Source organism: Leptidea sinapis, chromosome 1, assembly GCF_905404315.1.
Source record: "Leptidea sinapis chromosome 1, ilLepSina1.1, whole genome shotgun sequence".
NCBI classification, from domain to species: Eukaryota; Metazoa; Arthropoda; class Insecta; order Lepidoptera; family Pieridae; genus Leptidea; species Leptidea sinapis.
The window spans coordinates 28,614,395-28,630,178 of NC_066265.1; the positions used below are offsets into that span (position 1 = coordinate 28,614,395).

The 15,784-nt window shown below is 34.8% G+C and overlaps 1 protein-coding gene across 1 annotated transcript in view; it reads right to left on the reverse strand.

Annotated features, from left to right (window-relative positions):
- LOC126965582 (disintegrin and metalloproteinase domain-containing protein 33) overlaps nt 1-15,784 on the reverse strand; it is a 358,284-nt gene that overhangs the window by 207,063 nt on the left and 135,437 nt on the right. Inside the window, exon 2 of the mRNA XM_050809220.1 lies at nt 4,325-4,372. Coding sequence (XP_050665177.1) covers nt 4,325-4,372 — 48 coding nt within the window. The remainder of the gene's footprint in view (nt 1-4,324; nt 4,373-15,784) is intronic.

The window sequence follows — 15,784 nt, forward strand, 5'->3', positions numbered from 1 at the left end:
AGTGTTTTTTTTTAAATTAAATAGGTGTTGGTAAACTTTTTCCTCAATAATTATTCGAACTATAATAATTACTTCTCTATGGATTAAACCATTTTATATTTATTTCCTTTCGTTGTTCTACTTTTTCGTATATTTATTAAAAATATTATTTTTTCAAACGACGTGCATAAGTATTTGCGGAATTGATCTTTTCAACTCGTCTATTGTTGACTAATTAAAACTGGCTTTTTTTTGAGATATCTCTTTAAATATTTCTGTGTTGACAGAGTTGTCTAACAAAAAAAAATTTTAATAAATAAAATAGTTGAATCTTTCTAAACTTTGTAATTTGTGCATAAATTCTAATATTTTTATTCAAAAAACGATTCAAAATATCTTATTGAATATCAAAAACCACCATTGGATATCGCATTCAGAAATCTATGCCTAAGACTTTTTTTAAATAAATAATATTTTTGTCACAACATTATTTCTTAGTATAATTGTTTGTAACAGCCTGAGGGTGGTCGCTCCATTCCCTATCTGTATGTATCATTAAGAAAGTTGATTGATTGATGTTATATAAAGCTATACTAAATAAATGTTTTTTCAGAATTCTTTTGAATTTGAACGCGTTTGTTATGTACATTATCTGGGATCATGTTGAAAAACATATACATCGCCAAACAACAGACTTACCAACTCGACTTAACTGAGAAGTAGGCATAATTACCACTACGATAATTGTTCCTAGTGTTAGTATAATAATTATCATATTATGGTAAACTAATCTTACCCGAAAGAATTAGTATTTTATCGTTTTATCTTCTATGATATTACAATCGCAATATTTTTTAAAACAGAAATACATTCAAATACTGTATTGTGGTCGTTATATTGTCTGTTCAACCAATACCAGACGACTAATGATCGTAGCAACATCGATCCCTACGGCTAATGTCAACTGATGGCTACGCGCTAAGATTATATCTCATACTCGGTAACATCTCTAATAACGATACGAACTCACTACGATATAAGTTGTGCTACGCCCTGCGACTAGCAGTGTAGCAGGAACACTGCTCTTGTCAGCTTTAAGTCGAGTGTTTTAAAGTGATTAAAAAAACGGTACCGTGTGTTTTCATGTGATGGCCAAGTAAATCTATTTATTTATATTGATAGGGTCACTATAAGATATTGTTAGGTTAGCTAATTATGTAATAACTTAAGACAGAAGGACCTTTAATTAGGACGTAATAAATCGACTATATTTGATACCCGTCGTTTGATAAGCGGACGTATGTACGACTCCAATAACAAGTACCCAATTTATAACAGATTTTTTTATGTCAATAAGGGATGACACGTTCAGCTGATGGTAGTTCATACGACCTGCCCATCACAATGCAATGCCGCTCAAGATTCTTAAAAATCCCAAAAATTCTGATTGGCACTACAACTCGCTCGTCACCTTGAGGCATAAGATGTTAAGTCTAAATAACCCAATAATTTCACTAGCTACGGCGCTCTACAGACCGAAACACAGAAATGCTTACACATTACTGCTTCAGAGCAGAAATAGACGCCGTTGTGGTACCCATAACCTAGCCGTCATCCAGTACAAAGAGCCTCCCACTGGTATATAATAACGTACCAAAAACGTATTATTACCATGAGACATATATTCTAATTCTAACATTTATGGATTCTTCTATGAATTTAAATATAAACTCCATGTTGCGGTGGCATAAGTTACTGTTGGTACTAACAATGTGAGAACGCTTTCGCCAAAATATATCCCCGGTGTCAGCGATTCGCACTTCCTCGGTGAGATGTATATGTTACGTACGGGACTCAGGATATCCCGTCTTTATGTAGAGTTGCATTTTTCGTGAACACCGACACGTTTTATGAGCGTCGTAAAATAAAGTGTGCAACTTAATTCTTGCGACGTAGAGCGCTATTTAGTAACGAGCCACTGGTAGAGTTAACTGTTATTGTGTCACCTCATTCACGCGACTGTTCAACTGTTTTGTATACGATTTACAACACTTAAATAAGTTGTTCCGTTGAGCACTTACCCGTTGTAACTTATATTTACTTTATCGAAACTGTAATATTATGTTTATATTGAGGTTATACACCGGCGCCTATTTCTGCCGTGAAGCAGTAATATGCAAGCATTATTGTATTTCGGTCTGAAGTGCGCCGTAGCTAGTGAAATTACTGGGCAAACGAGACTTAACATTTTATGTTTTAAGGTGACGAGCACAATCGCAGTGCCGTTCATAATTTTTGGGTTTTTCTCCTGAATCTCTTGAATCCTGAGCAGCACTGCATTTTAATGGGCAGTGCGTATCAATTACCATCAGCTGAACATTATGCTCGTCTCGTCCCTTATAAAAAATACAAATTGGTATCGAATGTGAGTTGCCAGTTATATTAGGTACTACGAACGAACGAACTAGAGCGCAAAATCAATGGTGTTAAAGTTAAATGTTTAATAGGTTATAATAAATCATAAAACTAAACTCATATATATTATTATCATGCAAAACTGTGACACATTATGTTTAACCTACCATAGACAACCCTGGCTTCTATCAAACATGCACGTGAGTATCTTTGATATCATAATTATATAATCAAGACGCAATACATGCTAATATGAGTCTTATACAGTGAAACAATAAAAACTACGTTGTATTGCTGTACTGTTATACATTTAATCGAGATTTCGTAAGTAATTCTGAAAAAAAAAATGTTTTAAAAAATAATGATAAATATAGTCGGATAAAAATAATAAAACGTGATGAAAAAATCTTCGTAATTTGAAAGGATCAATAAAGACTAGTCTACTAGACTATGTGTATTATAAAACAGCAGCTTACTATAATAAGTTTGAAAGTTGAATACTTTTGTGTTAATTTATCGATTAAAATGAATATCATGCAATAAATAAAAATATACTAATTTAATTTTAATTTAACGTGAAAATGATTGTCACAACAGATTTATAAGACTTGTAAAGTAAAATAAAAAAAGTGTGTGTGTACTTATGTATGCACGCAAGAAGTTATACTTCTTTGGCGCAACAAAGCAAAAATCCTTAAAATTATTTATTCCACCTGATATTCTACGTTTGTAGAAAGAACAATATTGTTAAACTCTTGCTAGGATGGCTTTGACAATTAATTAATAAATAACAAATACGGCTGTATGAGCTTGAACCCTTAGCCTGTCCTAATAATGGACGAAGAAACCAAAAGAAATAACGAATGTCGCAAACGTCAGAAAATTTTAGGAACCAACTTCACCCTGGTACTTTTGTGTTACAGTGATGCGCGCGCATCTTAAAATTTCACTCTAATGATTTTTTCATAACGTGCCAAAAGAAGCATAACTTCAAAAATAATTATAAATAAATAACATGATAGGGCCCAATGGTATATTTTAAATCTAACATTAAATATCTAAAAAAAACATAATTATTATTACTTATGATATGGACCTCCATTAAGGTTGTACATGGCTTATAATTCTGAATATCAGTTTGATGTGAAATATCAACATGTGTCATTAATAGTATAAAGCGCAAAATAAACGAGCTTATACATAGATGTAAACATCTCAACAAATAATTTCGAAACCCAGAAATCATTTAGAGTAAACGCTAAGGGCGTTTTTGCACTACGTCCGATCAGAGTCCGATCCGTACCCGTGAAATTCAGGTCCAGAGATCTCAGATCGAATTCAAATATTGATTACGCAGTAGTCCGATCTCTGATACAATTGCAAGCAATTCCGGGGCCACTTTTTGGCATATGGCATCATGAGTCCTTTCAATCGGCATCAATTTCTGGACGATTCAGCTCGGAATCTCGGATTCGTTTCATACGCAGTGTGCGAGCGTTCATACAATTAATACTATAGCTATTTTATTCCGTCAATAATTTACTCCGGGACAGTGATTAACGGTTGGCGGAAAGAAATCGAATGACGGAAGCCGGATCTAGTGCGTAAACTACCATTGAAATAGTTCTACGTCTACTCCGGACCGTATTTTCATGGGTACAGCTCGGACTCTGATCGGACGTAGTGCGAAAGCGCTCTAACTCTAACTTTGAAAAAGTTCACATTAAATTGACAATTCCTAACTTAGTCAAAATTAAGATGCTGAACATGATAAAAATGATTAAAATTTGGTTAAAAATATTGGTCTTCTACTGGGACTAGATATAGGTTTAAGGTTATGCACTGTAATAATGCGAAAAAGCTGATTCTAGATACAATGAAACTAGCATGAGCTCTCGAATATTTTACGTTTTAACAAAACGACACGTACCAATTGGGTTTTCTTCATTCCAGAATGAATCGTCGACTGTGTAATCTTCTGAAACAAGGAAAAAACAATTGATAACATGATTTATTATCATGATAAACTTGTTTTTGGGTTGAGGCATTGTCATCTTGCGTATTCAGATAGGACAATAAATATTATTTGGTTGGATGTTCATTGAGAGGAAGAGGGCTTTCTGTTATTATGTTAGCAATGGCGTTTAATCTCATTAAGCACGTGGAAGGAACTGGTCAGTCATAGAGGGCTTACTACGCTGCGCAATTTACGTTCTTAAGAGTGGTGGAAGATTTATTATTTTTTTCATTAATTGTGTGAGCAAGAAAATTGAGTATTGCTTAAATAATAACTTATGGATCAATATTGAGTGTGCTTTAATAATTCGCCGTAACTTAAAACGTTTGAGTAGTTTTATTGCATCATTACAAACACTGTGTAAAATATAATATTTATGTTGAAAACTTAATTATAGATTAAAAAGAGTGGCGATGAGTTTGTTACCATTTCTTCTTATTAAAGCGAAACTCTTTTGAAGTGTTGGTAATTGTTTTGACATTCATAAGTGTCATTGTGACCAAATTGCAGAAATGATTTATATTTTTTCTTTCATACCTAAATTTTCACACATATCATCTATTTGAAAAGGAGGATGGCAAGAATGGACCCACATAATTTAAAAATTTAGGAAGCATCGTACAAATACAAGTTTATATTAGTTATAAACTTAAGTTTATAAAATGTGTATACAAAAATGAGGCGCTAAGATATTGGAGTCAGAAGAAATAAATTATTTCAATCTATTAAAAAATACGTCATCTTGCACTAACGGAACGTTTTGACTTTATTTTATTTTTGACAATTGATTATTGACATCTACATTTTTTGACATAATACTCATTTTTATATGGATGTTCCAACACCATTAAACTATCTATACCTACTCAAATCAGTTTTCAGTAGCAATTCACAATAAGATTCAATAAGATTATTATCGTTTCTTGATACTAATATCAGTAGGTATCATATATCATTAATAGATTCGATACCTGCTTGACATAAGAATGAATTGTGAATCCTCAAATATTAGTTACTGGTCAAACTTCCATATGAATATTATAGTATCTTTTAGCAGACTGTTATTAGGCATAGACATAGAATACAAATTACTGATAGAACAATAGATATTGATTAATAATTTAAGTTATATTTTACTTTAAATTACCTATATCTTTATTCTCCCACTTTTTTAGACTTACTATTTTTTTTTCTTAATTTTGTAACGTTCTACAATTCTTATTAAGTTTCCATGATGTACGCCATTTCTTTCAGTGGGTTTCAATATACATGCATTCTCGCCATTCTCTTTTGTGAAGAGTTAAAAATAAATATTTGAGTGGATGATGGGTAGGTATAAGGCACATAGGTGTATGCTCTATAATATTTAACGAGCAAACGTTATAGAGCTTCGGAAAGCCAAGGTTTAATATAACGTGGAGAATGGCGCATGTTTACGACATAATGTTCGATCATTTTTTCTGCTTTATATCTCGTGGTTAACGTTAAAACAATGTACTGTAAACATACTGACGCCAAAACCATTTATTTTATAGTGAGATTACGTCATCACATTATTCTTTATGAGAAAATGCTGAGGCAGGAGCAAGAGAAGGCTGATCAGGTTTCTTGATTGAACCTAAAGTTCTGAACGGCATCGCAATAGCGTTCGTCACTTTAGAAACTATGATGTTGTATCATTATCTCAGTAATTTCACTAGCTACTACACCCTTCAGATTAAAACACAATAATGCTTACATATTACTGCTTCACGGCATAAATAGGCACTGCTATAGCGTACCAGCTCGCATCCTGTGAAAACAATCCTCACACAGGTGAAAGAAACTAGTTTTTTTTTTAATGAAAATAAAGAACGAGACGAGCAGGACGTTCAGCTGATGGTAATTGATATGCCATGCCTATTACAATGCAGTGCCGCTTCGGATTTTTGCAAAACTCAAAAATTCTGAGCGGCACTACAGTTGCGCTCGTCACCTTGAGACATGAGATGTTAAGTCTCATTTACCCAGTAATTACACTAGCTACGGCGCTCTTCAGATCGATACACAGTAATGTTTACACATCACTGCTTCACGGCAGAAATAGCCGGCTTCCTGTGCAAAGGAGCTTCCCACTGGTAAAAATATTATTTAATCATCACCACTAACAATTTACAAAGACTCAATTTAATAAGTCAGATGCAACGCAGTAAGCTGCTCTGTAATTTTAAATATTTTATCTGGAAATAATATTAAGCCGGGTATTAATAAGTAATCGCCTGTGTCCAGAGAACACAATTAGTTAAAGTTTGTGGTCGCGCGCGCCCAAGCCGACACGCGGCGCACGCTCGCCAGTGTCGACCCGGCTTAACTTTTGCTACGACCTACTTAACTCACCGTAACACCATCACATATTTATAATTTTAAAGGCTTATGTACAATCTACTTTCTACACCCATTCTAACATTATAATGCAATGGCAACACACATACATTTTTATTTACATTATGGAACAGGATAATTTGGAGATTTGATACATTGGATCGGTGAAAACAAAAGTCTTATGAACGATGTGGGACTGGAACCCGCTACCTCTCACATTCCATGTGAGCGCTCTTTCTAACTGAGCAAACCTTTCGAAGGACGTATCTTTGATAAAATCTTGTTGTAATCACATTAAAACATAACAAATTGTTTAGATTTGCAAGAGCGAAATCTCAAGTCAATTTACTAATATGCAAATACTGAGTTGAGCAGGTTATCAACTGTAAAGTAGATCCTGTAGATGAACCCACAACCTGAGAGCATACAAGATTTTATCAACGATACGTCACTCGAACAGTTGGCTCAGTTGGAAAGAGCGCTAGCACGGAATGGGAGAGGTCGCAGGTTCAGGTTTGTAAAATTTTGTTTTCGGTTTTATTTGTACTATTTATCCCAGGTGTGAGGATTATCACCTTAAAACATAAGAAATTGTTTACATTGGATATAGGAGAGATTTTTATTGCGGAAATAATGCTTAGAGAGGACGAAACGGACAGTGTACGGAGAAACAATAAAAGGAATAAAAACAATTTTGGAAATTCCAAAATGTAAATATAAATATTTATGACTCGAGTACTATCAACATTAAATATTGTGTACTTTGCATTCAAATTCAAATATTTTTATTCATAATAGGATGTGACATCACTTATTGAAAGTCAAAAAACTACCACCAATTCCAAAATGAATGCCTCAGGCCTGAGAAGAATGGGCGCAAGAAAGTCAGCGGGTTTTTTTTTCTTCAAAAATACTTTTTACAATTAAAGTAACATTTACAAAGTAACATTGTACAATGAAACTTATTATTTAATAGCCTGAGGGCGGTCGCTCCATTCCTAATCTGTGCTATCATTAAGAAATTCATCTATGTTATAGTTACCACACAAACGTTTTTTAACAATTCTTTTAAATACTTTTGTTTTTGAACATTTTCTGGGATCCTGTTGCAAAATCATACATTACGAAATCGTATAAATATTAGCAAACAACTCTTCAATCAAATATCATTGAAACATCAAAAACTTGTAATATAATGCTTATATTCATTGTTTGTGTAGACTTCTCAAACATTATTGTCTCCATTACTGTCAACATTTAATATTAAATAACATAAGCTGATACCTTCATTCTTCAGTTCTTCATTACGGACAGATACTTGGCATTATTGAGACGCCAGATTAAATACTCCGATATTTGTATAAAATCGGAACCGCCCTTTGTGTTTATCGCTCGTGTCTTGATCGAGGCGGGCACCGCTCTTGTGTGCTCTTTTTTCGACAATTTAATTAAATTGAACACGTATTTTGGGAAAAGCTTTCTAATAGTATTGGGTCGCATGTCACAGCTGTGGTAGCTCTTTTAATTTGTGATACATTGATATTTATATTATTGTTCCATTCTATAAACTTATAACTCAAATACAATTACACAAATTATAATTTTTATTTTTTTTAACAATGCGGGACCCGAAACTCAAATCATCTCAGTGGAAGAGCGCTCGCACGGAACGCGAAAGCTTGCGGGTTCGGGTCCTGCACTGTTGGTAAATTTGTTTTTAAATTTAATTTATTTATTTATTTTTATTTATTACACTTTTTTGACACCACATTAACAAAATATAACTTAATTACTAACATACATAATTACATGATATGGTGCAAATGGCGGCCTTATCACTATATAGTGATCTCTTCCAGGCAACCATTTGTAATACAATAAAAGAGAAAGGCAGTACATTAAAAGGGTAAGAAGTGTCAAAAATATAGACACACATACTAAAATATAGATAAATTTATAAGAAAGTAAAATATGTAAAAAGTAGGAACAAAATTAACATTTCAGAATTGTTGAATTATGTTGGTGGATACATACAGATAGATTCTATCAAATAGAGGTACTATCTATCAGATAATGTTTTTTTAGTTGATTTTTAAAGGATGCTAATGATTGTGCTTGACGGATAGTAAGCGGCAGTTGATTCCAAAGAGTGATGGCATTAATGGTGAAAGAAGAGTGATAGCTATCAGATTTATGGAAAGGAACATTTAGTATTTAATGTAATTTGTGTAATTAATCCCAGTGGTAATTAGTCACTTTAAAAAATATTTATTCAAATACAATTTAAAGATACCTTTGAATTAAATGCAAGCAAATGTAGACTAAATTGTTATAGTTTTTTAATTTTAATTTAATATGTCTCTCATTATACATTTTAATTTGTAATTTATGTTCTGTAAGATTGTTTCTAAATCTACTTTTCTATCCTTACGTAATCAATCGCCATTTCTTAATTCATCTCGTGCCCCAATAAATCTGTCAGCGTCGCTCACAAGCCGACCCTTGATTGGCAATACGGCCGGCACCCCGCGTTTCAGACAAGATAACCAATCCGGAGCGAGCACGTTCGCACATCACGTACGGAACCAATTGCAAGCCGCGCGCGCTGCCAAGCAACAGGAGCCAGTTTTAATGTTCTATAGTTAAAGAGTTGGCGAGCCTCCTGATGTTATAACTGGGGCACTGTTTGATATGCTTGAAAATGAGAAGGCCGCAACAAACAATATAAAATCAAGTCGTGTTTGTATTTCCACAGTTTTCTTCTTTTAATTATATCTAAATCTCAATTCACCTTTTTCTGACCTACAAGAGGTTTAAGACGTCTTGCTAATAAAAAACCTTATATATTTTAACATCAATCAGTCCCATTGAACTTTTGGAAATAAATTATGGTCAAATTCTTATGTTGGTATATCATCTTTAAATAAGTTAATGCTGGCATTTAAGTCGGCAATGCTCGTTCGGTATGAAACCCGAACGTCACATACTCGATACTGCGTAATATAAGGTAACAACAGATATTAACTGTGCAATATGTGGTCTTATGCTTCAGCCTGATACTTCGGTACACATCTTTCGATGTCAAAAATTTATATAAAGCGCTACAATGTGGGCCAGTTTGAATAGTTGTTGTTCCTTATTCACGGTTTGCTCAAGTTATTAAAGGTAGCTTTCGACGACGTCCAGAAGTTGTGTGTCCCGGACGAAAAAATATTTGATAAAAGACTATAGATAAATATTAATTACATAAAAATTTAAACATATTTTCAAAACAATGCAAACCATATAATCCATAAAAAGCAGCTATAATACTATTTAATTCCATATTGTAATATCGTTTACGTAATCTTCAATACTGTAAAAAGCCTTCGACCTATAAGCTAGAGGTCCCGGGTTCGATTCCCGGTAGGTGCAAGCATTTATATGATGAATATTGATGTTTGTTTTCGAGTCATGGATATTTATATGTATTTATGTATGTTTATGTGTACGCATATATGTATGTTTAAGTAAGTAGGTATATTGTATTAAATATATCGATGTCTTGTAACCCATAACACAGGCCATATGCTTAATTTGGGGCAAGATAATTTGTGTAAAGGTGTGTCAATATTATTATATTATATTATTATATGTATAGAACGTCATTGAATAATACCAATAACCACCAACGTGCCGTGCAGCATAGCTAAACTCTAAGAAAAAAGCAATACACGCGATTGTATGAAACGTGCAGTCATTGATAGATAACAGCTATATAATCTTGTAAAAAACGGAAATAGCAGCAATCCACTACGTTTTAAGCAACTGTTCGCTTTCAAACTTAGCTGGATTATCCTTCGTCGCCAATTGAAATTAAAATAGTATTTACAGTATGGCTGTAATAGAACGTCATTGACTGTAATTACTACTATTTCAAAATTATGCCAAATCACCGCACGTTTCATACTAAACTACGATTAAAATTCAATTTTTACTTAGGCAGTCCCGCCTTTTATTACGTAGTATTTACATCCTCTTCGGTGTCGTGGCTTTACTACCATTCTGAAGCATCAAATTGATAATAATAATAATATAAGCCTTTACTCAGATAGTATTATTTACATATACACTTACAAACTATCCTTAATTAAGTATCTATCACTATCTGGTTGTCTATTGACAAAGGCCTCTTCCAACTTCTTCCACTTTTTTCTATCTTTAGCTAACCTATACCATCTCTTGCCTGCTATCGTCCTAAGTTCGTCTGACCATCTCCTGTATTGTCCCCCCGGTTTCCTTGTTAAGTTTCTGGGATACCAGTCTGTGATACATTTGCTCCATTTATCTATACCCCGAAGGGTGTGTCCCGTCCGAGGTGCATCAAATTGATATACCTCCACGAAAAGTATAGAGATGTAGCGTGGGCAGAACCCCCCCCCCTCCCCCCTCACCGCAAACCTCCATGTAGCCATATTAAATTAATTATTTTCCTCGCCACGCCGCGCTATCACGTACCAACCGGCCACACCGGTTCGTAATGTCATTTAGAAACACGTCAGAGATTTAAAGCAAGCTTACGAGCTATTAATAATATACATATTTTCAACCACAATCTGATAAAAATGTCATATCAATATGAAATCTCATGCAATTAGGGAGTTGTGAAAGATATGAACATAAGTGCTCTGTGAACGGCTGGATCACTTGGCGTTGCGTAGAGACGTCGCTTCATTGTGTGTCTTCTACCGCATTTATCACGGGGAGTGTTCCGAAGAGCTGTTTAACCTGATTCCTGCCGCCGAATTCCACCTTCGCACGACACGCCACAAGTTAGGATATCATCCTCACCACCTGGATGTGTGGCGGTCCTCCACAGTGCGGTTTTCAAGGAGCTTTCTTCCACGTACTACAAAGCTGTGGAATGAGCTTCCTTGTGCGGTGTTTCTGGGACGATACGACATGGGTACCTTCAAAAAAAGCGCGTACACCTTCCTTAAAGGCCGGCAACGCTTCTGTGATTCCTCTGATGTTGCAAGAGATTGTGGGCCGCTGTGATCACTTAACAACAGGTGACCCGTACGCTCGTTTGTCCTCCTATTCCATAAAAAAAAGAACCAATACCTGAAAATGGATCGTTATTATTCTAACTCATTGTTTATTAGAGAAGGACTTAGATCGATTACGGCACGAGGCGTTTCTCTTGACACTTGTGCTGCTCGAGAGTTTTTGCAAGCGGAGCAGTAGCTTCTTCGTCTCAGAACTGGAGAGTTATTGCTTGTCAATTGTAAACATATATTTAAATCACAATTTGTACGTTATCAAAAAGTATCGCCTTCCGGAAACATATATTCTTGACTAGCTGACCCAAACGACTGACGGCAAACGTTGTATTGCCATTTAAAGTAATAAGAAAATTAATAATTAAAATTTTTGGGGTATAAAAAATAGATGACGACCGATTCTCAGTCCTACCAAAATTATCGTACATAAAATGTATCGTACTACAATAATTATTATATTCGATTGCCATCTTGCAACACTATTTCTGTGGATGGAACAGAATAAAATAAAAATCGCGGTACAAAAATAGGTGTTGATCGTAGATGGGTGAAAATTTGTAGTAGTATGTATTTTTTAATGCTCACTCAAATCAATTTTCACCCATCTACGATCAACAGTTACTTTTGTATCGCGATTTTAATATCGGCACTACAACGTTTGTCAGCTAGTGTTATATAATTATCTAGACTAATCATTTACGCAAAACAGATGTTATCTGGAAATAGCTGTTATATTTCTTAATGTTGGCTAAGAAATGTTTAGTATCATTAAGATAGAAAGATATATAAATTCTAATTCGTTCTTTATTTTAAACTATTATTTCAATTTGATTTCTGACACACCAAAGGAAAAACCTAAATATTTGTTTAGATATATTTTTTTCCGAGAATTTTCATATTTATTCACCTTTTAAACCTTCCCTGGACTTCCACAAATAATTCAAGACCAAAATAAGCCAAATCGGTCAAGCCGTTCTCGAGTTTTAGCGAGACTAACGAACAGCAATTCATTTTTATATATATCGATAATGTTATGTAGGTACATAGGCATATTAGTGAATTTGCTAGAAACTGTCGTAACCATAATATTAACACCAGGAACAAACATAAAGTTATAATGCCTACTAATCGGCTAAGTCGAGTTAGTAAGTCTTTTGTAGGGCGTTGTATATGCTTTTACAACAAGATCCCAGAAAATGTACAAAACAAATGTATTACGAAATTCAAAAGTGGTAAAGGTTAAAGGTTACTATAACATTAATGACTTTCTTAATGATACTATAGATTGAGAATGGAGCGACCGCCCACAGACTATTAAATAATAAATTTTACTGTATGATTTTACATTGTAACCATATTTTTACAAAAAAAAAGCCCGCTGAGTTTGTTGCGCCCGTTCTTCTCGGGTCTGAGGCATACCTAGTTTTTCACTTTTAAAAAGTGATATTATAACCTATTTTGAATAAAAATATTTGAATTATGTATTGTTATTAAGTCGTTAGGTTTACTAAGAAAAGGAGCAAGTTATTCACCTTTCACGAAAGAGAACCTCAGATAAAATAAGAATAAAATTATTATCCTTCCAGTCAGAGTAATGCTTCATTTTGTTGTTTCAATTGTATCAATATTGGACATCGTAATTCAATTTAGGAAGGAACGAAGAGCTGCCAAGACAAGATTGACACTTGACAGCGGTCGGAAAAGGCATCTGACGTTTTATTAAACTATATCCACAAAGTAATTTCAGAGTAGTTGTAGTTAAAATTGGCCGCTATTATTTATTTAGTTCATAGATACATTATTATATTTCTCTGAGAATGCTCAGTGTACTCAGACTAATTAACAATCCATAATAGAATCATACTAACAGCTTTCATGCATAATGCTATGAAATTATATTAGCATGGAACTACCTTGCTAATCACTCAATGAAGCTTTGGCTCTATTACATGAACAATTCTGTGAACAGTTTGAGCTTGTAAGGCATTGACTATTTGACGTTTGAGTATTTTTGTTGCATCACTTTACATAATTATATTGTGATTGAATTAATTTGTAAAACGATGCAAATATAAATGATTTAAAAGAGTGGCAATGAGTTTCTTGCCACCTCATTGGCTCAACTCCTTATGAAGTGGTGGTCATTTCCGTGACATACATAAATAAAGTGATTTTGATTTGATTGATATATATATAAGAGAAATCCACCTATGTATTGAGTCATAGCGATATCTCTGGAACCAGGAGCAGTAGCAGTCGTAGTCCCATCCTATTTTTGGAATGCGCGGATTTGATTAACGCTATACAGTAAAAGGGAAAGACATAAAACTTTTTCTAAAAGCGGGAAACATACTTATAATTTGTCTGGTTTTGTTAAAGCTTGGACGACAATAATATCCACAAGAGCCTGAAAGCCTGTTGCGTTGGCGGCCATTTAGAAAAGTGTACGCGCTTTGGAAGGTCGTAGGCATGAAGGTCATATCCATGCCAAGTACACATGTCGTATCGTCCTGGAAACAGCGCACAAGCAAGCTCATTCCACAGCTTGGTTCTACGTAGAAGAAAGTTGCTTGACAACCCTATTGTGGAGAACCGCCACAAATCTAGATGGAGGGAAAATTATATGCTAATTTATAGCATATCGTGCGAAGGTGAACTCAGCGACGTCTCTACGCAATCCAAGTGATCTAGCCGTTCACAAAGCACTGGATTCCTGACAATTCGAGCAGCTCTACGTTGCACAATGGTTTGAGCTGTAGATACTGGGGTGCACCAGACTAGATATGATAGCAATACTCCATGTAATGTGGCCGGACCTTCACTTTGTAGAGGGCTGAAATGTGGACCTGCTTGAAGTATTGCCGTGCTCTATTTATGTCGTCTAGCTTCTTCGAAGTTAAATTGGCTTTGTCGTTTAGATGAATAGGAATTTGCAATCGCTTGAGATTTCGAGACCCAGTATTCCGATACTAGGCGAGGCATTATGTTCTCGAAGAGCGGTGAAACGTCAATTGGGGTTTTTTAGTGGTAAACGCGCAAACTTGAGTCGTCCAGAGGTTAGATTGGACAAGGTTAGATTAGAGAAGGCTTAGGTTTTCCTCATTCCGCGGGCTTCTCAAGATATGACTCGATAGCAGACACAAGGTTCTTCTGGCACTGGTCGACGATTTCCCGAGAGAAAACTACACGGCCTGTGTATACGGCATCTCAAGTACCGTATATACCGTGGCATCCGCATATCAATGCATGTTGGACTCCTCCAACATATCATTGATATGCAAAAAAATAGTGTTCCCAGTACAGTGCTGCAAAGCTGGTGGTCCACATGCCTAAACTCTCTTGAAGCCCAAATGATGGAAGTTTTGAGGGAAGCCCCTTGTACCATACACGATCGAAGGCCTTCGCTAGATCCGGCTAATTGCCAGGCCTCAACCTTGCTTTGGATAGCCACCATGCATCTATGTGTTAGGTATACAAGTAGAGATATATGTATATATAATTATACGTACATTTAGCATTATATTTTACTATTTCATGCCTTATACAAAATATAATTATAAACACAGTAAATATATTACTATTGTGTTGGTATTATATTAATATTTGAAGACATTAATGCAGCATTCTGAACCCTATTAATTAAAGGATAATTAGCTAAATTGTTAGCATTTTAAGTGATTGTTAAAGTTGCTGAACCCTAGCCGGGACTAATTAAAACAAATTGCTCGACGCTTCGGTTAATTGTTGAGCAAATGACTATCGCTAGGTTGTTATGATGCAGCCAACTAATTGAGCTAAGCAGAATGCTGTGATGCTGTTGCGTTGTAAATATTGTTGTTCGTAGTAACAATGTGCCGTTTATACTAACGCCAAAATAATATCCTCTAGAATTTTGTCTGTTAATGGCTTTTATGATTGTCTGTGCTTACGCTAAAGCAATTTGAATGCGATTTACACTGATGTATTATGG